The 24,214-nt window shown below is 40.9% G+C and overlaps 1 protein-coding gene across 6 annotated transcripts in view; it reads left to right on the top strand.

Moving 5' to 3' along the window:
- Positions 1-24,214, top strand: part of TTC39B (tetratricopeptide repeat domain 39B) — a 147,557-nt gene that overhangs the window by 55,607 nt on the left and 67,736 nt on the right. For all 6 annotated transcript variants that reach the window (XR_014265396.1, XR_014265397.1, XM_082467945.1 and 3 more), the window contains one exon: positions 12,101-12,196. Coding sequence is in view for 4 of the 6 variants with exons in the window: in XM_082467946.1 (XP_082324072.1) it covers positions 12,101-12,196 (96 nt within the window). In the remaining 2 variants the exon portion in view is untranslated. The remainder of the gene's footprint in view (positions 1-12,100; positions 12,197-24,214) is intronic.

Raw genomic sequence — 24,214 nt, 5'->3', positions numbered from 1 at the left:
TAGGGCTTTCTGGAGGAGGAGATGTCTGACTTGAGGCTGATATTGCTAGATACTAAGTGGCAATCAGGTGTAGCAGCAGGGTTTATTAGGGCAAAGACCCTGAGATATGAGAGACCATTGTAAGAGAGGAAAACTTTCTCCTCTGTCCTCTTAGGTTCATGCTTGGGGCCCTGCAAATTAAATGGATAAAAGACAGATTAGCAAGGAAAGAGAAAAACAAGTTTAATTGCATACGTACATATGAAAGTTCACAATGAAATGTGCCTCAAGGAGGTGGTTAGAATTTGGGGCTTATTTACCATCTAAACAAAGAATGATGAAGTGTGGAGAAGAGGCTAAATAAAAGAGTTTGGGGGGCTTCTGGATGAGGGTAAGTTGTGGGAAGATGATTAGAAAATGTATGTTAAAGAAGAATTGTTTAGTAAGTTTTTTATGCAGCTAAGACTCCTCTCAGATGATAAGAGTTATCTTTGGACTAGTTTTCTTCCTGGTGTGGAGAGGGAGACATCTTTACAAAAGGAAATTGATACCCTGATTTTATTTTATTTTATTTTTTAAAATTTATTTATTTATTTAGTTTTGGCTGTGTTGGGTCTTCGTTTCTGTGCGAGGGCTTTTCTCTAGTTGCGGCAAGCGGGGGCCACTCTTCATCGCGGTGCGCGGGCCTCTCACTGTCGCGGCCTCTCTTGTTGCGGAGCACAGGCTCCAGACGCGCAGGCTCAGTAGTTGTGGCTCACGGGCCCAGCTGCTCCGCGGCATGTGGGATCTTCCCAGACCAGGGCTCGAACCCGTGTCCCCTGCATTGGCAGGCAGATTCTCAACCACTGCGCCACCGGGGAAGCCCGATACCCTGATTTTAGATAGAAAGGAGGAGAGCACAGAGCTAATTGCCTTCACCTCAAAATAATCTTTATGTGAAAGTGATATATTTGGGGGTGACATACTCTGATCCCCTTCACCATGGTCTCTTCAGGGTTTGCCAAGAAGCTTGAGAGGCCTGCAGTTCTGGTGAGGATAGTCTGGTTAGAGAAAGACAGGTACCAAGGGTACCTTGCCAAGAAACTGTGGCAAGGGCCATGATGAGCCACTGAAATGTCACTAAAGTATGAGTGGTGAAGTCATCTCGCTCCTGGCTCTAAGACTCTGGCCAGTTATTTATAATTTAGGGCTTAAATAGGCTTTGATGGCTTAGGTAGAGAATTTAACATATTTGTGTGCAAATACATATGAATGTACATAGAGATATATGCATGTGTATATATATATATACACACACACACACAACACATGCATAGAGATATATATTGGTATAGATATATATCAATCATTGTTTTTATGGAAAATATGTTTTGATTTCCAACCCAGTACATCATAAACAAATTTATAAGATTATAACCCACTTGTGACTTTGTATAGTTTTTAATCTCGCATTTTTTGCATCAAATCTCTCATTTGATTAGCAGAAGTCTCTGAGGCCTGTCATGAGATAAGGCATTCTGAGGCTCTGTGTGGTTTCCTGAACAAACCAGTGAGGGAGGTGTAGCAGCTTTTTGCTGTGTCATCATTTTCATATCTTAGTGGAGAAGAAATGGATTAGATTCTTCTTAAAATGTCTTCTGCGTCAGGTCCGTCAGGTCCGGTACCCATGGAAAGTCTGTCTTTGTATCTTAAATAACAACCGTGCTAATTGATCTCCCCTTTCACAGAGAAGGAAAACGAGGTGGGAAAATGTTAAATGAGTTGCCCAAAGTCATTCAGAGTGCTGACTGTGACTCCATGGTGCTAAAAGTTGGCCGATCTGTGCTCCTACAGGCTGTTGTATTGTGTCTCTTAGCCATGGGCTGATTGGGGGAATGTAGGCAGCCCCCTCCCTTTTTTTAATAACGTCGCAGTGCCCTCTGCATATGAAAAATGCTTATAGGTTTTTTGACCTCATGCTCAGAGATCTTCCTATCGTTTTGACTTGCTTTCTACTTTTCAACACAAAATTTACACTTACGTCTTTGGCTCATTTTAGAAAGGGCAGGACTGCATCTATGGGCAGGTTATACGAACATGAGTTTGACATGAATTTCATGCATAGCTTGTTTTTCTTCTGATAGTTCATTGGTTCACAGGTGTGGAAAGTCTTTTTTTTTTTAATTTATTTATTTATTTTTGGCTGCGTTGGGTCTTTGTTGCTGCGTGAGGCTTTCTCTAGTTGCCGCAAGCAGGGGCTACTCTTTGGTGAGGTGCGTGGGCTTCTCATGGCAGTGGCTTCTCTTGTTGCGGAGCATGGGCTCTAGGCACACGGGCTCAGTAGTTGTGGTGCACGGGCTTTGTTGCTCCGTGGCATGTGGGATCTTCCCGGACCAGGGCTCGAACCTGTGTCCCTTGCATTGGCAGGCAGATTCTTAACCACTGCATCACCAGGGAAGACCCGGTGTGGGGAAAGTCTTTAGTGACCATTCAAGTGGTATGAATGGATTTCTTTGGTGATTGTTTTAGATTAGTGGGTTATAGAATATCTTATTTCAGGTCATTACAGGTGACTATATGTTAGAAACCAGGGAAGTGTGGGACCCAGACTTGACTTTCTTTTGTGGTTTGGGGCCGTAGTCATTATCTTCTTAGCTTAGTGGGTGGGGCAGAATTTGAGCCTTGCCATGAGCTAGCAAACTGGGCCTTAATATACAGCATTATGTGCCATCACCCCTCTTCAATATTAGCTTTTTTTAAAGGCAATATCATCCCTGTATAACAAAACCATTTTATATGCCCACTTGGTACCACAGGCTGAATATATACAGTACACCACTATGAAAACAGCCACACATTGAATAGCTAAAGAAAATTAAACTTTGGTGCTTAATTACCTGAGTATTTGTACGTTTCCCCTTGTGTTTTGCTTGTCTCATCTAGTAGATGTTTGTGGGGGAAGCCGTAATATTTACTGTTAGCTGCTTGCTTGTGAATGAGGACTCCATGATATTCATGGGTACTTTCCGTGATCTACATAGGTGACATAAAATGCCAAGTATTGATACTGTGTTTGGCACAAGGGCGCTAATATATATAGAATAAATACAAATGTCATTCATTCAACCAAAACTTATTGAGCTTCTCTGGGCTAAGAGAGTCCTTGTCCTTAAAAAGCTTGTAAGCTACTCACAGCAACTGAAAAGTAGACCATCCATCATACTATGATGGGTTTTAAATTCTGACCATGGAACCCAGAGGAGAGACACATTATCTAGCCTGGAAAACTTTTGGGTAGCCTTGATTTTTCTTTCCCTCATGGATCATGAGGCAAACGAAAGGAAAGCTTGTTTTCAACATTGCTTTTTAGAAATTTCTTTTTTTGCTAATCTTTGTTTTAGGTGGCGTTTTAAAAGAAATGATAAACAGTTACCCCCATTCAGTGTTATGCTGAAAACCTCCATTTGCTCTGCATCCTGAAAAGGCTCTGCATCCCTCCTTTGAGGGACTAAGGGAAGTGGCAGAGTGCCAGTAAGTGGCCTCTGGCTGTGACTGCGGGAAACTTGAACTGCTGAGTAGCAGGAGTGCAGTGGTCTGCCTAATGGGAAGTTCTTGGCCCCAATCACTTAACTCTTCTAACAACATCAGCCCCACGTTTATGTCGTGTTCCAGTTTAAAAAGTGATTTTACAAAATGGAATGCATTGCTTCCGCAGAGCAGCCCTGTGAGGTAGACAGGACAAATGTGTTGGTAGCCCTCTTCTGGCTTTTGTGTATGTGCTGCTTTTTCCCCCATTTTTAAAATAAATTTATTTATTTATTTATGGCTGCGTTGGGTCTTCGTTGCTGTGCACAGGCTTTCTCTAGTTGTCGTGAATGGGGGCTACTCTTCGCTGCAGTGCGTGGGCTTCTCATTGCGGTGGCTTCTCTTGCTGTGGAGCACAGGCTCTAGGCACACGGGCTACAGTGGTTGTGGCACACAGGCTCAGTAGTTGTGGCGCACGGGCTTAGTTGCTCCGCGGCATGTGGGATCTTCCCGGACCAGGGCTCGAACCCGTGTCCCCTGCATTGGCAGGCGGATTCTTAACCACTGTGCCACCAGGGAAGTCCCCCATTTTTGTTTTTGTTTTTATCGTTGTAAAATACATGTAACATACACTTGAACCGTCATAACCACCACTGCAGTAGTATTAATAAATACAGTCATAATGTGGTGCAACAATCACCACCATTCACCTCCGTAACTCTTTTCATGTTGTAAAACGTAAACTCTACACGCGTTAAACAGTAGCCTCCCTGCTTCCTACTCACCCCACCCCCAGCCCCTGGCAGAGGCGAGAGATTGGTCCGTAGTCACACTGCTTGCACAGCTAGGGTAGAATCCAGCATTCTGCCTGTGTTGCAGCATGCTTTCTCCTAATTCGCACTATAGTACGGAACTGAAGAAGGATAATTAAAAGATGAGGTAGAAGTTTTCCACTAGAAATAAGAGAACCTTCCAGTAGGGAAGGGATTTTATTTTAAATTTAAAAAAATCAGTAAAAAAAAACCCCAGCAAAATGAAACAGGTGCTGTGTATGTCTCTTGCCAACTAACATTCTATTGTTACTTGTTTTAAATAACGTGGAGTACAGTTTGCTTTGCCTAAGGAAAGAAGCTGAAAAGATACAGGCTCTGATTTTAGTTTCCAACTCTGTCAGTGATTTGCTGTGGCTCTGGGCAAGAAAAACAGCATCTATTGGGGTACTTTCTTTTTTCTAAAGAGACAGTAAGTCCCACCCTCCATTTTCTTAGTGAGTAGGGTCTGGGCATGCTTTATCTTTTATCCAGAAATGAACTTTTATTCTTTTCACCTGTCCTCACTTTGCCCTTGAACTCTCATCTCCCTTGAGGATGGGAAAAAAAACATTAAGTTGTCAATTAAACATGACATCATCTGTTCAAAATTCAGACAGCCTCTTTCGGAGGGACTCAGATTTTCTTGGGGGAGTAGGAGAGGTAAATGCCCAGGCAAGTAAAAATTTAAACTCTGCATCGGGCTGACATCTCCCTTCTCAAAGGTTCCCCCTTCCTCTCCTCCTTCCCAGATGGCCTCTGGGGGCAGGAGGAAGTGACACAGGGATGGAGCCCTGGTCTGGGTGTTGCTCTCTGGTTGACCTCTCATCGGCTATTTTTGCAGTGACCTCTGTCCTTGCTGCCTCTGCTCCTGAAGCACACCTGTGATGGCTGGACCTGTTGGTGTGCCCATGACCCCAAGGGCTTGGCATTCTCCACTGGTGTTGGCTGGTCCACAGGTGCCGGAGGCCTAGTGGCCACTCCTATTTAATCCCTGTTCTCTGCCCTTTGCTACAGGAGCTGTCTTTTAAAAACATCTTATTTTGCAGTAACTCCATACTTAGAGTAAAGGTATGAGAATAATACAGAGAACTTCTCTATACCCTGAATCCCTTTTTAGCATTTTGCCACATTTGTGTATTATTCTCTGTCTGTGTACTCACTGTTATGTATTTTTCTGAATCATTTGGGAGTAGGATACAGCTCCAGAGAAGCTGATCTAGAAGGATGAATTGGAACCTTCCAAGTGAACAAGGGAGGGAAGTGTCTGGAAATAGCTCTCGTATTCTTTCTTTTTCTCTGCTTTCCTCTAACTCTTCTTTCTTCCAAGTTAAGTTTCTCCACCTCCTTGAGCTCTTCCTTTTATGGAAAAGCACAAAGAATGTAAAAACCACCCAAGTCCTTCAGATAATATGAAGGTTTATAATTTTGATCGAGGAAGCCTTTTTTAATAAGTCTAAGCATGAATTTTTTAGGGGTAGTTTATCTAGTTTATAAATTCACTAGTATCTCACCTAATAGAATAATTATATCCTGTGTTGGTGCTTGCCCTTTGGCCTTTTTCAGCTTTTTAGATCTTCCCTCTAAAGGATAGGACTAGTATGGCAAAAAAAAAAATGTTGAAATTTCTTTCCTTTGATTCTTTTTTTAGATTTATTTATTTTAAATTTATTTATTTTTGGCTGCATTGGGTCTTTGTTGCTGCATGTGGGCTTTCTGTAGTTGCGGCGAGCGGGGGCTACTCTTCGTTGCGGTGCGCGGGCTTCTCATTGCAGTGGCATCTTTTGTTGCGGAGCACGGGCTCTAGGCATACGGGCTTCAGTAGTTGTGGCCTGCAGGCTCAGTACTTGTGGCTTGCAGGCTCAGTAGTTGTGGTGCACGGGCTCAGTAGTTGTGGCTCGCGGACTCTAGAGCACAGGCTCAGTAGTTGCGGCACATGGGCTTTGTTGCTCCGCGGCATGTGGGATCTTCCCGGACCAGGGCTCGAACCCGTGTGCCCTGCGTTGGCAGGCAGATTCTTAACCACTGCGCCACCGGGGAAGCCCCTTTCCTTTGATTCTGATAGCATAGGTGGCAGGCGAGGGGGTGAAGTTGACAGTAACATGTATTTGGGGAGTGCCTGGTAATTTCTGGGCTGTTCTGCTCTCCCAGCAGCAGGAGTAGCACCTCCCTTTTTCCTCTGATCTCTGGCCATGAGAATGGCTATTTGAAAACATCATCCATGGGACAGAATTTGGTCTGATGAGCTGTTTTCTTTGGTAAGAAAGACAGGTTGGTCATATGGGCAATAATATGAAGCAGTAGGTTTCCAGGAAGTCTGTCGGTGGCGCCCCTGGAGTCCTGTGTCATAGCTCCGGTGGGCGCCATTCCTACTGTAGGTTTCATAATGGTGCCTCCTGGAGCACATCCACTGGTCTTTCTTCATGCATTTCTCTCGTCCCCTAAAGAGAGATTTTAACTTTGATGAAAAAGCCTCAAAGATATTAAGTGTCTTTTTATTAATTTTTGAAATTTTATTTCATTTTTTTCTTTTTTAAATGAGCTAGCTTGCACTTCATCCTGCAGGAACATAGCTCATTGTATCGGATTTACTGGGGGAAATTAAATTTGAATTGATTCTGCTAACTATGATTTGAATGAGAGAAAAAGTATAAAAAATGAATCTGTAAGCTTTTCAGCTGAGAATAGTTCTACCCAGTGATTAAAAATTAAAGTGGTATGAAACTCGATAATAAAAGGCAAGTAACCCAATTAAAAAATGGCCAAAGAACCTGAACAAGCATTTTTCCAAAGAAGACATACAAATGGTTAATATGTAGCTAAGCAGATACTCAGTATCCATCATTAGACAAATGGAAATCAAAACCACAATAAGATACCATCACACCCACGAATATGGACAGTAACACGTGTTGTCCGAGATGTGGAGAAACTGAAACTTTCATACATTACTGGTGGGAATGTAAAATCACACAGTCACTTTGGAAAATGGTCTGGCAGCTCTTCAGAATGTCAAACATAGAGTTACCATAGGATTCAGCAATTCCACTCCTAGTTATACACCAAGAGAAATGAAGTATATGTCCACACAAGAACTTGTACATGAATATTAATAGCAGCATTATTCATAATAGCCAAAAATTGGAAATAACCCATATACCCATCAACTAATGAAATGACAAATGAAGTGTGTTATATCTATGAAATGGATTATTATTTGGCAGCAAAAAGGAATGAAGTATTGATACATGCAACAGCTCAAATAACTCTTGAAAACATTATGCTAAGTGAAAAAAACCAATCATGAAAGACCACATATTATATAATTTCATTAATATAAAACATCCAGAATAGGCAAATCTGTACATACAGGAAGTAAATTAGTGGTTTCTTAGGGCTAGAGGTGGAGGGACATGCGAAGCGATTGCTGGTGGATGGATATAGAGCATCTTTTGGGTGACAAAATGTAAAATTAGATTGTGGTGAAAGTGACATACTATCTATGAATATTAAAAACCATTGACTGTATAATTTAAATGAATGAATTGTATGGTCTGTGAATAATGTATCAATAAAGCTGTTTAAAAACTTACAGAAATTAAAGCAGTAAAATCAGGGCAAAATAAGGACACATTTTCTAGCATACCTATACCTGTAAATGAAATATGATGTACTGTTTTTCTTAACCTCTATAAGCCCAATAACAATATTTTTCTCTAGCTAAAAATACATTTTTTTCCTGACATTTGAGTTTAATGTCTAGGTTATACTCAGAAGTGGAATAGACAAGTCATTTTTTCAGTTAAAATTTTACTAACTGTGCTTGCTTTGGTGGTACACGTTCTAAAACTAAAGCAATATAAGGAACATCTAGCATGGCGTCTTTGCAAGGGCGCACTTACCTCAGTGCAGTGTTTTATGTATATTTCCTTCCTTTATTGAAGGAAGTAAGAGAAGACCTGAATAAATGTGTATAGATGTGAAAAATATAATATTGTAAAGTTTACAATTCTCTGCAAAATCTCTGAAAATGTAATGAAGTCCCACTCAAAACCTCAGCAGGACTTTTCTTGGAACTTTACAATAATTGATTCTAAAATTTGTAAATAAGAATGAAGTTGCAATAGCAGTCCCAGACACACCCCCCTCCCCAAAGAGCATTTAATAAAGTAGAGGGCTTGCCCATTGTCATATAGGATCTAATAAAGCCAAGCTAATGAAAGTTGTGTCAGTGGTGCAGACAGAGGCAAATAAGTGAATGGATCAAAAGAGTGCCTGAAACTGCCCTGTACATGTATGGAAACCTGCCCTGGGTTAGAAATGACAGTGTCATTCATTACGTCGGAGTGTGATAATTTTAGCGTGAACGCATGTCAAACATTTACTTATCAATGAGGAAACCATCAGGATGGTGAAACTGTTCCAAGAGCATTTGGGGAACTGAAGAAAGAATGTTCGAATAAGATTTGTTATATACAAAACTGGTTAATCTCCTATAAGGCAATAAAACCATAACCGTACCAAATTATTTGCATATGTACCAGACAAAAAAAAATCTGCAAGTTAACATATTTTATAGAATATAGACCTTAATCAATAGAAAATAGCAAGTCAAACAAGGATATATCCCTTATAGAATGAAATATTCCTTGGGTGGGCCTGTTAGACAATGCTCCAAGATGGCATTGAGTGGGCATGCGATCTTTTTTTTTCTCTTATTTCAAAGCTACTGAGTAGCTAGTTGAAGGATGAGTTATTCATTGCTGTTGGGATAATTGCCTATCCATAGGGGAAACAATTAAATTTAGGTCACACTGTACACAAAAGTGGATTCTAGATATACTTGTGTGTTAAATTATTTTCTCCATGTATTTAAGCATTTCTCATAAAAAAGGGGAAAATAGTTCTTGATAAAATACTAGATAGTAGTTTACTATCTAGTAAGTGAGTGAATTAAGTCTATAAAAAAAAACTGAATAAAAAAATCAGTTTGGGGCTTCCCCGGTGGCACAGTGGTTGAGAATCTGCCTGCCAATGCGGGGCACACGGGTTTGAGCCCTGGTCTGGGAAGATCCCACATGCCCAGAACAACTAGGCCCGTGAGCCACAGCTACTGAGCCTGCGCGTCTGGAGCTTGTGCTCCGCAACAAGAGAGGCTGCGACAGTGAGAGGCCCGCGCACCGTGATGAAGAGTGGACCCCACTCGCTGTAACTAGAGAAAGCCCTTGCACAGAAACCCAACTCGCACAGAAGACCCAACACAGCCAAAAATAAATAAATAAATATTAAAAAAAAAAATTAAAAAAAAGATCAGTTTGTAGCATGATGTACTTATTGTGATATTAATATGAATTTTAAAATACTGTAGAATTTCTGGGACTTCATGTACGTGTATATAAAAGCATAAAAAACTAAACTTTTGTACCCCAGAAAAATGAAAAAAATCTAGTATTGTTTTATTAATAATTATTAAGTTCTGCTAAATTTAAGTGTTTTCTGCCTGGTAAAGATGCTATAATTGTAGCTTTGAAACATGCAACATTTACCTGACACAACAGACTTGATTTTAGCAGAACTTAATTAATTTAGTGTTTCATATATATGGTATGTCAAATCATTGGGGTAAAGATACAGGCTTTTAAAAATTATCTTGGGAAAAATGACAAAAGATTAAGAAAAATGCACAGCACTATCTTGTACCATATACTCAAATTATAAATGGATCAACACATTAAATATTAAAAAAGCAGCATGGTAAAATTATGTTATATAATCTTTGTGGAGGGGAGGTTTTCCTAAGTGTGCCCTCAAAATCAGAAATACTAAAGGGAAATGATTAATTTTGATTATATAAAAATTTCAATATTGGGGAGAATTTTAAAATTAAAGATAAGGCAAATGAGAAATGGGGACATTTTTATATACATTTCAGAGAACATATTTTTCTAGCCCTTGTAAATGAATCTGTAAGGGAACAGATAGGCAAGAATGGTCCAAAAGGCTAGACAGCCCTTTGAATCTATCTATTCCTCTTTCCCTGCTTGTAAACTGAGATGTCAGTTCAGTACCCTGTAGTCTGGTTTACCTAAGTGCTTAGGGCTTCCTCCATTCTCCTGGTAAGAAGTTCCTGTGATGGAAAATAACATGCCTTCAAGCTACATTTCCACTTAACCGTGGCGTTTTCTTTTCTCCCATCACCCACACCCAACCACCCTTGTGAAAAGAACCTTGATTTTCCCCTAACCTGATGTATGAAATTTAGGAAACTTGACATGTTCAAGAAAAGATGAATGTTGAATATAAAATATTACCGGGTATTGGGAAGTCTGAAGGTAGAATATAATCAAACTCCACTTAATGTACAATAAGGGTATTGACATCTTAGAATTAAAAAAAAAGAAGCTTTTCTAAAGGGATGGTCAGTAACCCTTTCCTCTCTTCTCTATGGCTTGTGGACAGTTAAGGTGAATCGTCAATGGGAGGTTGAGGATTCTGTTATATACAGGGCAGGGCTTATTCTTAAGCTCTATGGAAGTTTCCTTCTCTGCAGTAGGCTTGCCTCCGCGTGTGTCTGTGAGGTAGATCTAGGTCAAAATGTGGCCTAAGATTCTGCAAACCAGATTGGTCTCCAGCTCCTCTATGTTACCTCGGCATTCTGTGGTATAAATATATAATGGGAAACAAGGCAGTTTTTAAAACATAAGATATTTTACAAAATACTTGCCCTTTCACTCCAGAATTTATCCTTAGGAAATAATCAGGCAAGTGAGTAAAGGGGCTTATTGCAGTATTGTTTGTATTGATAATTGCCAAACATTGGGAGCAACTAGCATGCCTCAAAATGAGGGATAGGTAACAAAATATGTTACCTCTATTCAGTAGACTGCTATGTGGACACTATGATAGAGCAACTCTGTATTTGTTGAGAAGAAAAGATTCAGGATAAATTAAGCATATAATGAAGGAAGCCAGAATATGTTATCCCAAAATACGTATGCCTCTTTGACATAAAAATCATTTTGAGCTGAAGGCAATCAAGAAGCAGTAAACACTGAAAAAGTTCCCTCTTTCTGCCTAAAGGTAGGACATAAATTCTGTTTTTACTGGAGACAGACTCATACAGCTCAGAGAGTCTGCAGACAAATCTTGTTAAATTAACCCTTATTTATTCCAGGTTATTCCTTCACCATTTACCCCTAGGCCTTCACCATTTGTTTTGCCCATTCTTGACAAATGTATTGTTTCTTTGTCAGAAAGATATAAAAGATTTCTGCTCTGCTCACTTCTTTGGGTCTTCATTCTCCTATGAAGGTTCTCACATACATGTAACCATTCAATTAAATTTGTGTGCTTTTCTCTTGTCGATCTGTCTTTGTCAGTTTAATTTCCAGACCCAGCCAGGGGCCCTAAGAGGGTTGATGAAAACTTTTTCCTCCCCTACAGTAATATACCATTTCAATTAAGAAAAATATAGACAGATAGATAGATAGATTTACTTGGGAAAAGATTTGGAAGGATATATACAAGCTACAATGTTACCTTTGGGTGGAGAGTTTTGGGGGGTGATTTCATTAATTTCTTTTTTGTGTATTGGAATATAAAGAAAAATAAGTTTATTTTATTGGGGCTGTATTTCAGGAATATTCACCATGTAACTGAGTGGATTCTGCTATTTGATTTTCAAAACTGATAAGAAATGGAAGTGAGATAATATAAATAATTGAAGGACTTGTGTTGTATACTTTAATCTATGTAGACTTTTCCTGTAAGACAAAGATGTAACAACCTCACTGCCTTTTTATTAACAGGCCTTCTCGTGTAGATATGGCAACAAGCAACCAACACTTCTCATCATTTGATACAAAACAGGCATCCGGACAGCACCGAACATCTAATATGAAAAGGTCAGGAAGGGGGGGTGGTGCGTGTATTCCTGGGGGACTGGAGAGAGCAGTCCAACCCTTGGGTAAATTGCAGTGTTGATGTTACCATAAGGCTTTGTGTTTTACTAATGGGTAGGGTGGGGAGAGGCCTGGGCAGGTGTAGTGCCCGTTTTACAAATTAGGGAAGGAGTCTCGGAGCTCCTAAGGGACTTAGTGAGTAGGTGACCCTGTTACATAAAAACAGAAACAAAACCAAATTCAACTCTTGGGGTACAACTCCCTCTTGAGCCTTTTTTTTATCTTATAAAATTTTAACCATTTATTTTATTATGAAATAATGTAACCATATTGCCAAGCATCGGGGAAGATGGAGGAAAGAAGAATTATGAGCACTTTAACACGGACTGTTAGAAGTTTGGTATATTTCATTCCAGTCTTTTCTCTAGGCATGTGCTCCTTGATATAGATGTAGCCATACCTTTTTCATTGAACATTGTATTGTGATTGTTTTTCTAATTGTATTCTTCTTGTAACCTTGGCTTAAAAGTGCATTTAAGAAGCATTTGTTGTAGAAAATTCAGGAAATGTACAAAAGCACAAAGGAGAGCTAAAACATGTATTACCATCACCATAACTGTTTTTTGGGTGTGTATTCTTTCTTTTTCTCTTCATATATAGAGATATTAATTCTTTTTCTAAATTGGGATCATATTAATTTTACTCTTTGGTAACCCACTTTTCAAAGCATAATATATCGTGACATTTTTCCTTTCCACTGAATATGTTTTATAATATCATACTTGATTGCTAAGTACTGTTCCTTTCTGCCCATTTTAGAATTATTTTAGCCAGTTGTCACATTTTGAATATGTAAGTTGTTCCTTTCTCGGTTATTAAGGCAACTCTGTTAAAGCTTTATTTTATACCATGAAAAAGTGCTTTCCATTTACCCTTACGGGTTTATTAAACTTTAAATTATACAGCAGGTCTTCAGTGTTTTAGATTTTGCATTTGAAATTTCAGATACTTTTGAGTATGTTCACAATACTCATAGGCTTGGCAGTTTGTCTTAGGACTCAACCCTCACAATATAAGGAAGGGGTGCAGTATTTATAAGGATTGAGGAATGGAGATGAAGTTGAAAATAACTTCTCAGGATCTGAAGGCGTTTATTTTCCACATTACTTTTTAATTTCATATGTCTCTGCTCATGGAAATCTGAGCCATCTTCAGAAATATGTATTCCTCCCTCATAGTTGTCCTCTAACTGATCTGATAGTTTCCTAGGTAACCACTGCATCAACATTTATATAATGCTGAGTTTGAAAGCTGGGATAAAATAAATTTAAAAAATATTACTGAAAGCAGTGATAAATTAAGGGTATAGCATTCAGAGAGAGCTCTGGGCTGTATCGGTAGACTGGGAATTTTCAGCATATGTGTAGTTTTGAAGGCATGAACTGTACATGCTCTTTCCAAGAGAGAGCAAAACAAATGAGAAGAGACTGAAGGAAGGAAGCCCCATGAACACAGACATTGAAGGAGCAGCTAATGGAATGATTTCATGCAGAGCTATGGAGGTTTGAAGGACCGATTAAATGAGATGGTAGCTGCAAGATGGGCAAGGGCTTGGGGAGGGGTGAGTTCTGGAATGAGGTCAACAGAGCCAGGTGTTGCAAAGAGGTCTACATGGGTAAAGGTTGGAAAGCATCCTTTGTATTTTGTAGTTAGGTCATCATAGACCTTTAGCTTAGAGGGTTTCAAGGAACGCTCTAAGCTAAAGGGGCAGGAGCCAGGCTGCAGTGGAAGATGAATGGGAGGAGGGGAAGTAGGGAAAGTGACAGTCAACTCTCTTTTGAAGCTTTTACCTACGAAGAGAAGGAGTGGGAGAAGTTCAGGAGAGAAAACAAAATCGAAAGTTATCTTTTTGGCTGGTTTTACTTTAAGTAGAAATGAGTGAGATTTGTGCGTTTTCTGAGGTGGAAAGAGGGCAGAGAGGAAAAGGTTAAAGACATATAGAGGAAGAAACAGAAGGGAAACGTATGAAGTATAGCATTAGCATTTGTAGGTTTCGTTTTAAAATTAAATTATTAAAATTAAGATTTTTCTTTAAAAAAATGACACAATAAAAATTCCTACTCTGCCTTTCAATCAACAGGTCTTCTAATGCATTTGTAAAAACAAGCACTTGTAAATTTATTGTGAAGCAGCCCAGAAGGACATCTTTAAAGTTGAGCAATGCTTCAAACTTGAGCAAGTATGTGGGTAGTTAGACCGCATAGAGCATAATAGCACCCTAGCTAATGTATACTCCCCATGTGACTGCTCCACTGACACCCGGTGTATTGCTCCTCCACACAAAGCTGTGAGGCAATCAAGGAGGGAGTTTAGTCACTATTTCATAAACGAGCAATCCTGGACGGCAGGTGACATACCCAAGGTGCCTCAGCCAGGCAGTGGTTGATTTGCATCTTGATGCTCCATCTCCTCATTTCCTGGCCAGAGCATCTTTAGTGATGAACCCATGTGCTTCCCCGGTTGTAATCCCTCTCATCTGTTTAGTCTTACAAAGTGTTTTGACAACCATGGTTTCTTTTGATTATACTTCACCTTGAAAGAGCCAGGAAAGAATCTTTCCATGTAAGGATCCTGATGTCGAGAGGAGTGCATGGATAACTGAAATGCCTTGCAAAACTCTGAGATATTTTGAGTTCGAGTTATCGCCCGTGTCCTTACAGGGCACCAGTGACAAAGTTGCAGACATTTGCTAAGTTCTGTGTTCGTCACTTCATATCTGTTGGCACCCAGAAGCAGTTGTGTTAAAGTCACTTTTAGAAAAAGGAGGAAAGACTTTCCACCCCGGCCCCGAGCCTTCCCATCATTTCCTCCTCTTACCATATCTTTTTGATTTGATAGACATGTTGTTTGGCCTTCCGTGGGAAATGGAATGACGACAAGGTTGCCCACTTTTAAATCTCTAAGACAAAGTATATTTTGTCTTCTTGATCTACTTGAGAAACTTGTCGAAAGCAGGAAGAACAGAGGTATAGCATCTCAGGATTAAAGGAATGGAGAGCAAACCAGTTACAGACATTTTAATACTTCACTTATCAAGCCTAGATCATAGCTCAGCATGGGCACAGACCATTGGTAGCTTTAATTATTACCTGACGAAAGCTGGCATATGCGAAGCCCAGAGTTATGCAGGGAGTTCTGGTCAACCGGAAGCCTGAGTTTTAAAGACTGTTTAGTAGGATGAGATTTTCAAATGGCTAAATCATTAAGGTTATGGGCAAATTTTGACTAGAGGCTTGTGAGAGAAAGGAGGGACCCTCTCTTGGATTGTTTAGTCAAGAATGCAGCATAGAGGGAGTTGCTGTTTAAAGGGTATAGGGTTTCAGTTTTGCAGGATGAAAACGATCCGGGGGTTAGTTGCACAACAATGTACATATACTTAACACTACTAAACTGTACACTTAAAAATGGTTAAGAGGGTAAATTTTTAATTATGTGTGTGCTACCACAATGAAAGAAAAAAGGAATGCAGGATAGTTAACCCAGACATTATTATATAGAGTTCAACCTAGTTTTCTTTGACCTCCTTTTTGTCTTAGGTACTAGGTACATTTCCCATGCTATTAAGACATGTGTATCATCTCCTCTTGGAAAAATCCTTCCTAGCTTAAGAAGGAAACCTCTGGACTGAGTTCAGGAAAGGTGAGACAGGGTTTTTGTGTGCATCTCACCTTCTTGCTGTACTTTCTTCTTGCTTCTTTCTGACTCACTAGGCATTACCCTAAGGAGCTTCTGCTTCATTGTTTATGGTTGACCAGCACATTCACTAGTAAGAAAAACCAGGGGGAGTTAGCAATCTTTGCTAAAAAGAAGCCACTTCAAAATAAGTTTTATTAGAGATGATTGGGCAAGGCTAAATTATTACCATACCAATGGGCTATTAAAGAGCAGCTTATTATAATTGTATTTATTAATAAATCAGGATAGGAGGAAAAGGCAGTAAGCACAGGTAATTTAAAGGAATTTGATGTATCATGTTCTGGTTTTGTAGACTAAGTGCTTTTTAGGAACAATTGATTAAAAACTCCACTCTTGGGCTTCCCTGGTGGCGCAGTGGTTAAGAATCCGCCTGCCAATGCAGGGGACACGGGTTCGAGCCCTGGTCCGGGAAGATCCCACATGCCGCGGAGCAACTAAGCCCGTGCGCCACAACTACTGAGCCTGTGCTCTAGAGCCCGTGAGCCTCAACTACTGAAGCCCGCACGCCTAGAGCCTATGCTCCGCAACAAGGGGAGCCACCGCAACGAAGAGTAGCCCCCGCTCGCTGCAACTAGAGAAAGTCTGTGCACAGCAACGAAGACCCAACTCAGCCAAAGATAAATAAATAAATAAATTCATAAAAAAAAAAAACTAAAACAAAAAACTCCACCCTTGCTGTTAGTTAACAGATCTACTAAAATAGACATGACGTGAAGCACTGTGGCACATAGAGGTGGCTCCCGATCAGAACTCTGCTATCCTGTTTGGTTCTGAATGATGAGCATGTGATTCAGGAGGAAAGACCAGGCACTTTTATTCTTTTAAGAAATAATAATATTGCCCTATTCCTTTAAATGCATTATTTAGGAGCATGTTGATCTTATATCTTCTTTCTTGCTCTTCCTAACAACAATGTTAATACCTGTTGAGTAGGTATTGTCATATCCTCATATCCCTTTTATAGATGAGGGAACAGAGTTGGAGAGATTAAGTGACTTGCCTAAAAGTCTACACAGCCTACCATAGATTGTGAACTTATTCGGTCCCTTCTCTCCCTTGGGTAGTTAATGAGGAGTTGTGCTGGGGGTCTCTGTAGTCTGGTTGTCCAGCCGTGCGTGCTCCTGAACCTCTGGGCTCCACACAGCTGGATCAATAGGCCTGACGCATGTTGGCCTGGAGTTCTTGAGTACAGATGCGATCTTGGGTTTGCTTGGGAAAGAACCCTGAATACTCCCACACACGTTGGTAGAGGTCTCTGAAGAGTAAACCCTGACCCTGCTACCATTCTGTGCCTGTAAATCTTAAGTGTTTAGTTCTTTCTTTGAAAGAACTGTCTCTTTTTGGCCTAAGTCTAGAGCCAGTTGAGATATCGGTAAAGGGGTCAGATCAATAGAGATCAGACTCTCAGCTTTATTATTCTTAAAGACTATATTGGAGGATGTAGATTAGATGCCTGGAGAAATGGGCTTTTGACACACCTCTGAATGAACTTCAGGCACTATACTGCAAGCTTCCCTGGTGAGGATGGTGAGGGTGGTGCGGTAGAGCCTGCCCTTCTTAGCTCACCGCACTGTGGAGAGTATAGATTATAATGTACCCACTTTCCCTGTAGGAAGGGGGCCAGGTCACATATGCCCAATCAGGTAACTCCTCTCCTAGAAGAGGAATGCAGAGGTGCGAGTCCAGCAGTGTTATCCAGCCAAGGCCCACCTCAGGGAAATCTGAGGCGTGGGAGGAACTATTCTTCCCTCACAGCTGTTAACTTTCTAACTCATCTGTGAATTTCCTAGGTAGCTCCATCAACATTCATGATGCTTACCTATTACTATTGAGCCTTTATTACATAGAAGTGGATTTAAAATAAGTTTGTATTAGAGATGCATTTGGACAATTTAAAAGGGTTAACTATTCGATTGGGTGTGCACTTATTTTAAATAATTGATTTATCAAGTAAAAGAGGCAAGGAACTTAGAAATACAGCATTATTATATGTTGGTTTTTTAGACTTCTATTCATTTTAACACAAATCATAAAAATCCCCTCTCTGCCTTTAAGCAACAGTTCTCGTGAAGCAGATGGGGTTAATAGTGGGTCATTAGATTATGTGCAAAGTGTGGAGAAACTTTGCCAGGTCATAAAGTATGAGTGTGTATGTGGTTCTTATCAGGCGAGGCTGGGCAGTTTGACACTCTTAGATAATTATACTAATGCCTCATTATATATAAGTGCTTATATTTTTATTTCCATGAGCATACCTGATTTTTATAACTACCTTATAAAGTAGTAACAGCAGGCTTGACTATCCCCATCTTACAGATAAGGAAACAGAAACTTAGGGAGGTAAGGTGGGCTGTTCAAGGTTTCAGAGCTGGGAATTGGTGGAGATAAGACTTTTTTCTTTATAACACTACTTTTATGTTTTAAAATCTTTGTAAATCAAAATTTCATCATAAAAGTAACATGAACAGAGTTTAAATAATATAGAAAGAGGAGAAAAAAAGTCACCAGTTACCTCTCTACCCAACGTAGCATCAGTATAAATTGTGAGTTCTCAGAGGACAGAGACAACATCTCCAGGTGAATAACTGAAAATGGCATTGCGAGTCTGAGCTCTGGTTATCTAGGACCACAGTTTTAGTGGAATTAGTACATAATAAGAAATTTTTGTTGGAGGGTCTTGAAGCAAAGGGGCTCCTGGGCTCTTGAATGGAGTAGAAACTTTTCTGGATGCACTTAGCAAAGAATCCAGAATTCCTGTCTGCCTGCTGCTGGCTTGATCCATAACGGCCCTCTTCTCCATGCCCTCCTGCCCCCATCCTCAAATCTTCATAAATAATAAAATTCTGACATGTTGATTATCTTATAGGGAATACAACCTTTATGTTCCAAAGGGCTAAGTTTTCACTTCTGTTTGCCCTTATAACCAGTAAGGTTTTAATAAGAAAAACTTTGTAACAAATAATGCTTCATATGTTCTGAACATAATTTATTCCTCCTTTATCTTCCATATTGACATTTTATTCTTTCCCCCCTGTCATCATTGCTAACTTGGCTTGTGTTCCACAGTTGCTTCAGTGCATAAACAGGTTATTATTTTAGATATTTTTCCTTTTTATTTACTTAATTTTATTTTATTTTTAAAATTTATTTATTTATTTTTGGCTCTGTTGGGTCTTCATTGCTGTGCGCGGGCTTTCTCTAGTTGTGGCGAGCGGGGGCTACTCTTCATTGCGGTGTACGGGCTTCTCATTGCGGTGGCTTCTTGTTGCAGAGCACGGGCTCTAGGCGCACGGGCTTCAGTAGCTGTGGTACGCGGGGTCAGTAGTTGTGGCTCGCCGGCTCTAGAGTCCAGGCTCAGTAGTTGTGGTGCACGGGCTTAGTTGCTCCGCAGCATGTGGGATCTTCCCGGACCAGGGCTTGAACCCGTGTCCCCTGCATTGGCAGGCGGATTCTTAACCACTGCACCACCAGGGAAGCCCATCCTTTTTAAAGTAAAAGACTAAAAAACTCATTTTGCCTTTAGACGAACATATCTTCTAATTCAGAAACAGGAAGAAAGATATATATTTACTGAAGATATATATTAATAGAGGCACTGGGTGGGGCTCCCACAGACGGAGACCATGAGTGTGTAGTCCCTCTGGGAAGGGCTGAGCACTCGCAGCTTCTGGAGAATTATATATTTGTGGTTGTTAATTTGCATAGGCCTTGACAGTTCACCAAGTACCCTCGTAGCAACCATGGCCTTGGTTTCACACATTGTGAAATGGGAGGGCATCTCAGAGATGAGGCAGTGGCCTCAGGGAGGTGGAGTGACTTTCTGAAGGTCACAGGCTAGAGAATGGCAATGTTGACTTCCGGTTGCCGGCCCAGGAATTTTCATTCTGTCACATCAGGCTTGAGGAGGAGGAGGCTGCGATGATCAGCCTCTTGGCGATCCTTGGCTGTTTTTAAATAGTCGTACTCATCACGCTAGGCTGGTGGGACAGGTGTTACGAGGCTGGGCAGAAGGGTTTATGTGGTAAGTGTGGCAGCCATTTTAGGTCCTTGATCTAAGGGGGCAGTGACTGAACATCTGTTTTAGGCAGAATAGTCTGAGGGTGGTATGCAGAAAAATTAGTACTATCTGGGAGCTTGCTGAGCCCACCCCAGGCCTACTGAGTCAGAAACTCTGGTGGTGAGGCCTAGTGGTATTTTTTTAACAAGCCCTCTGGTGAGTTGAATGCACGCTGAAGTTTGAGAGCCGCCTAAGCACAGCTGGTAATGCAAAGGCCTTCTTGGAGACTGTTTCAGAATTCAGCCTTGAAGTGGCGATAGTCTCAGTTAATGTGGCGGCAGCAGGAATGGAGAGAACAGCTGACCCCAAGACATGTGTGAGAAGCCCTAGCTGAGATTCCACTTGCTGTCTTGGTCATTCTTTGTGGAACACATGGTAGCACCGGTATTCTGGAGGGGAGGGGGTCTTAATTTCATTTGAACAGGTTAGTAAGACGCTTAGAAGGGTTGAGTTCACTGTGTTCGGAGGTGCCCAGTGCCCACTTCTGTTTCTCCATCTGAGCTGGGCTTGCAAGTGCATCCACCCAGGTGCCAGTGTGGCCAGCTGAGATGCAGATGTGGCTGTTTCTGTGGCAAGGGGACCGGTATTTGTTCTCAGCCCATTTCTGGGTAACAAAAGATGAGCTTTACTCCGAGAGAACTGGTGGGAGTGGAAATTAAGAGCACAGGTGAGAGGTAACACTGGAAAACCTAATGGCTGAAAGGAAGGGGTGATGAGGAAGCGAGTGGGGATTGCTGAGCTAAAAACTTCCATTTGTTCTTAGAATAAAGTCCATCTTCTCGGGTGGGAGGGAGGGAGACGCAAGAGGGAGGAGATATGGGGATATATGTGTATGTATAGCTGATTCACTTTGTTATAAAGCAGAAACTAACACACCATTGTAAAGCAATTATACTCCAATAAAGATGTTAAAAAAATAAACTTAAAAAAAATAGAGTTGCTATTTAAAACAAAAACAACAAAACAAAACAAAGTCCATCTTCTCTGCCACCGTGGTTTCCCTTTTCTGCCTGCTTTCTGTCCTCATTTCCTCCCACTCTCTGCCTTGCTCACCGCATTCCCAGCTTAGAACCTCCCTTCTCCCCTCAACCTAGATATTCTCGTGGCGGCCTCCATTCTGCAGCACTTGGATGTCACCCTTTTCAAGAACTTTCTATGAGCATCCTCATTAATGTTGGGCTTCACCCCACCCCCTTCCCCAACCAGTTTCTTCCCCAGACCACTTATCCCAGTCTGAGATGATCTTAGTTACTGGTCTCCTTGTTTTAAGTCTGCCCTCCCTCCCCAGCTCTTCCACAGCCGGGAACCCTATGGGTCTGCTCAGTGTGTATTCCCAACACCTAGAAGAGTGCCTGGTGTGTAGTTAGAGCTCCATAAATATTAGCTGAATGAATTCTCGGTAGAGATTTGATTGGGGGGGGGCAGGTATGGGGAGGAAGTAGGGGGAGAAATGTGTCTGTAGACACCAGGCAGCAAATGACACCTAACTTGGCAGGCAGTGGAGGTGAAACAGGATAAATCCAAGAGATGTTCAGGAACTAACACTGACAAAATTTGGAGCTGGACTGATATGGAAGGTATTAAGCAATTTACTTGTGAAAAATCTTCATGAGAGAGGTTTGTGAACTCCTAGCATTCGTATTTGACCTCTTCATTCACTAGAAACTTAAGGGCAAAGCAATTCTGTGTTAGTATTAGGGTTCTTCAGAGAAAGAAGACCAATAGGAGATATATCGAGAGAGACAGAGAGAGAGAGAGAGAGATTGATATGTCATGGGAATTGGCTCACGTGATTATCAAAGCCGAGAAGTCCCATGGTCTGCTGTCTGCAAGCTGCAGAACTAGGAAAGCCAGTGGTGCAGTTCAGTTGAAGCCCGACAGCCCGGTAACCAGAAGCACAAGAGAGGAGAAGATAGATGTCCCAGCTCAAATAGAGAAGAGATCACACATTCCCCCTTCCTCTGCCTTTTTGTTCTATCCTGGCCCCCAATGGATTGGCTGATGCCCACCTACATTGGGGAAGGCCATCTTCTTTACTCATTTCACCAATTCAAAGGCTAATCTCTTCCAGAAACACCCTCACAGACACAAAAATAATGTTGTACCAGCTATCTAGACATTGCTTAGCCCTTTCAAGTTGCCTTATAAAATTAACCATCACAAAATGAGCTCTCCAGCTAACCCCTTTTCCAAGAGCTTGTCTCCTTTCTGCACCACCCTGGAGGAGAGATGCTTTCAGGTCCCAGGCATAAGGAATTCTGTTTCTACCCAGAGCAGCGCTCTATCCCCCCAACCCATCCGGCCACTCAACAATACTTACGGCGTTGTAGTATGTTCTAGATACAACCAAAGTCCCTGGGGGCATAGCAGTGACTAAAACAACCTCCTTGCATTTATATCCTAGAGAAGGAAGATAGCCAAAGACAAACAGGTCCACAAATATAGGCACAAGATATTTTGGATGGTAATAAGTGGTATAGAGCAAACAAAACAATGAGAGAGGTTGGGCTGAGGTCAGCGATGCAGGTCTTGAGTTGATGCTTTTTGAGCTGATATTTGAATAACAAGAAGGAACCAGCCATGAGAAGACCTGGGGGCAGAGGGTGGGTGGTTCCCTGCAGCACCTTCAGAACCCACTTCTGGAAGATGAATAACTGAAGTGGGATTTTTGTTTTCCTGCTTAAAAAATGAATATGGAGAGGATGGTGGCACAGAAATTCAACTTTCAGCACTTTGAAATGAATCATTGTACTGTTTATTTCCTTACTGACATATTTTCTTGTTAAAAGTTGTTACACAAAACATTTTAGAGATGGCTCTCATTTTAAAGGGCAGAATTTCTATCAATTATAAATAATTAAAATGAGTTTCAAAAAAGGGTAAAATCATGACTCATACAGAGTAACAATGAACAGATGTTAAAAATTTTACGTAACTCATTAGTCAGGGAGAGAACTAGGCAGATATTAAAACAGATTTGAAGGAGATATCAATACAGCACAAATTTATATGGAGTAAAGGAATGTTGAAATGAATGTGCAAATTCAGGCAAAACAAGCTTCTTCCACAGTGGAGGAGGGCAGTCGATTGAAGGCCAGGACAGAATTTACATGTGTTAAATAACAAGTTCAACTGACTAAATTTGAAGATCTAATTGTCTTTATTAAACTCTTTGTGAATTGGGCAGCATCCCATCTAGCAATAGAAAAGAGCTCCTTCAGGCTGCAGGAAAGGAAAGGTTTTTCAAGGCAGAGAAGAAGCAGGGGAAAGAGGAAATTAATAGCAAAGAATGCATTGTTTTAGGCTAGGTTGCCCTCCTAAGGGGAGTGTAAGGGGTGTATCAGTGGATTTCCAAGTGCTGTTCAGGAAATTCCAGGTTGGCAGGTTATAGGTCACATTCTTGGAGAAGGTTGGAACTGTAATTAGGTTAGCTTTAAATCCTGGTGGGGCTTAGCATAAATGACTCCATTTTGCGCCTGTTGTCTCTTTTCTTTTAACATCTTTGTTGGAGTATAATTGCTTTACAATGTGTGTTACTTTCTGCTGTATAACAAAGTGAATCAGCTATATGTATACATATATCCCCATATCCCCTCCCTCTTGCGTCTCTCTCCCACCCTCCCTATCCCACCCTTCTAGGTGGACACAGAGCCCCGAGCTGATCTCCCTGTGCTATGCGGCTGCTTCCCACTAGCTATCTATTTTACATTTGGTAGTGTATATATGTCCATGCCACTCTTTCACTTTCTCCCAGCTTACCCTTACCCCTCCCCGTATCCTCAAGTCCATTCTCTAGTAGGTCTGTGTCTTTATTCCTGTCTTGCCCCTAGGTTCTTCATGACCTTTTTTTTTTTTTAGATTCCATATGTATGTGTTAGCATATGGTATTTGTTTTTCTCTTTCTGACTTACTTCACTCTGTATGACAGACTCTAGGTCCATCCAACTCACTACAAATAACTCAATTTCGTTTCTTTTTATGGCTGAGTAATATTCCATTGTATATATGTGCCACATCTTCTTTATCCATTCATCTGTTGATGGACACTTAGGTTGCTTCCATGTCCTGGCTATTGTAAACAGAGCTGCAACGAACATTGTAGTACATGACTCTTTGAATTATGGTTTTCTCAGCGTGTATGCCCAGTAGTGGGATTGCTGGTAGTATGGTAGTTCTATTTTTAGTTTTTTAAGGAACCTCTATACTGT

Source organism: Balaenoptera physalus, assembly GCF_965194825.1.
Source record: "Balaenoptera physalus genome assembly, chromosome: 7".
Classification (NCBI taxonomy): Eukaryota; Metazoa; Chordata; class Mammalia; order Artiodactyla; family Balaenopteridae; genus Balaenoptera; species Balaenoptera physalus.
This window is presented reverse-complemented; position numbering and strand designations above follow the sequence as displayed.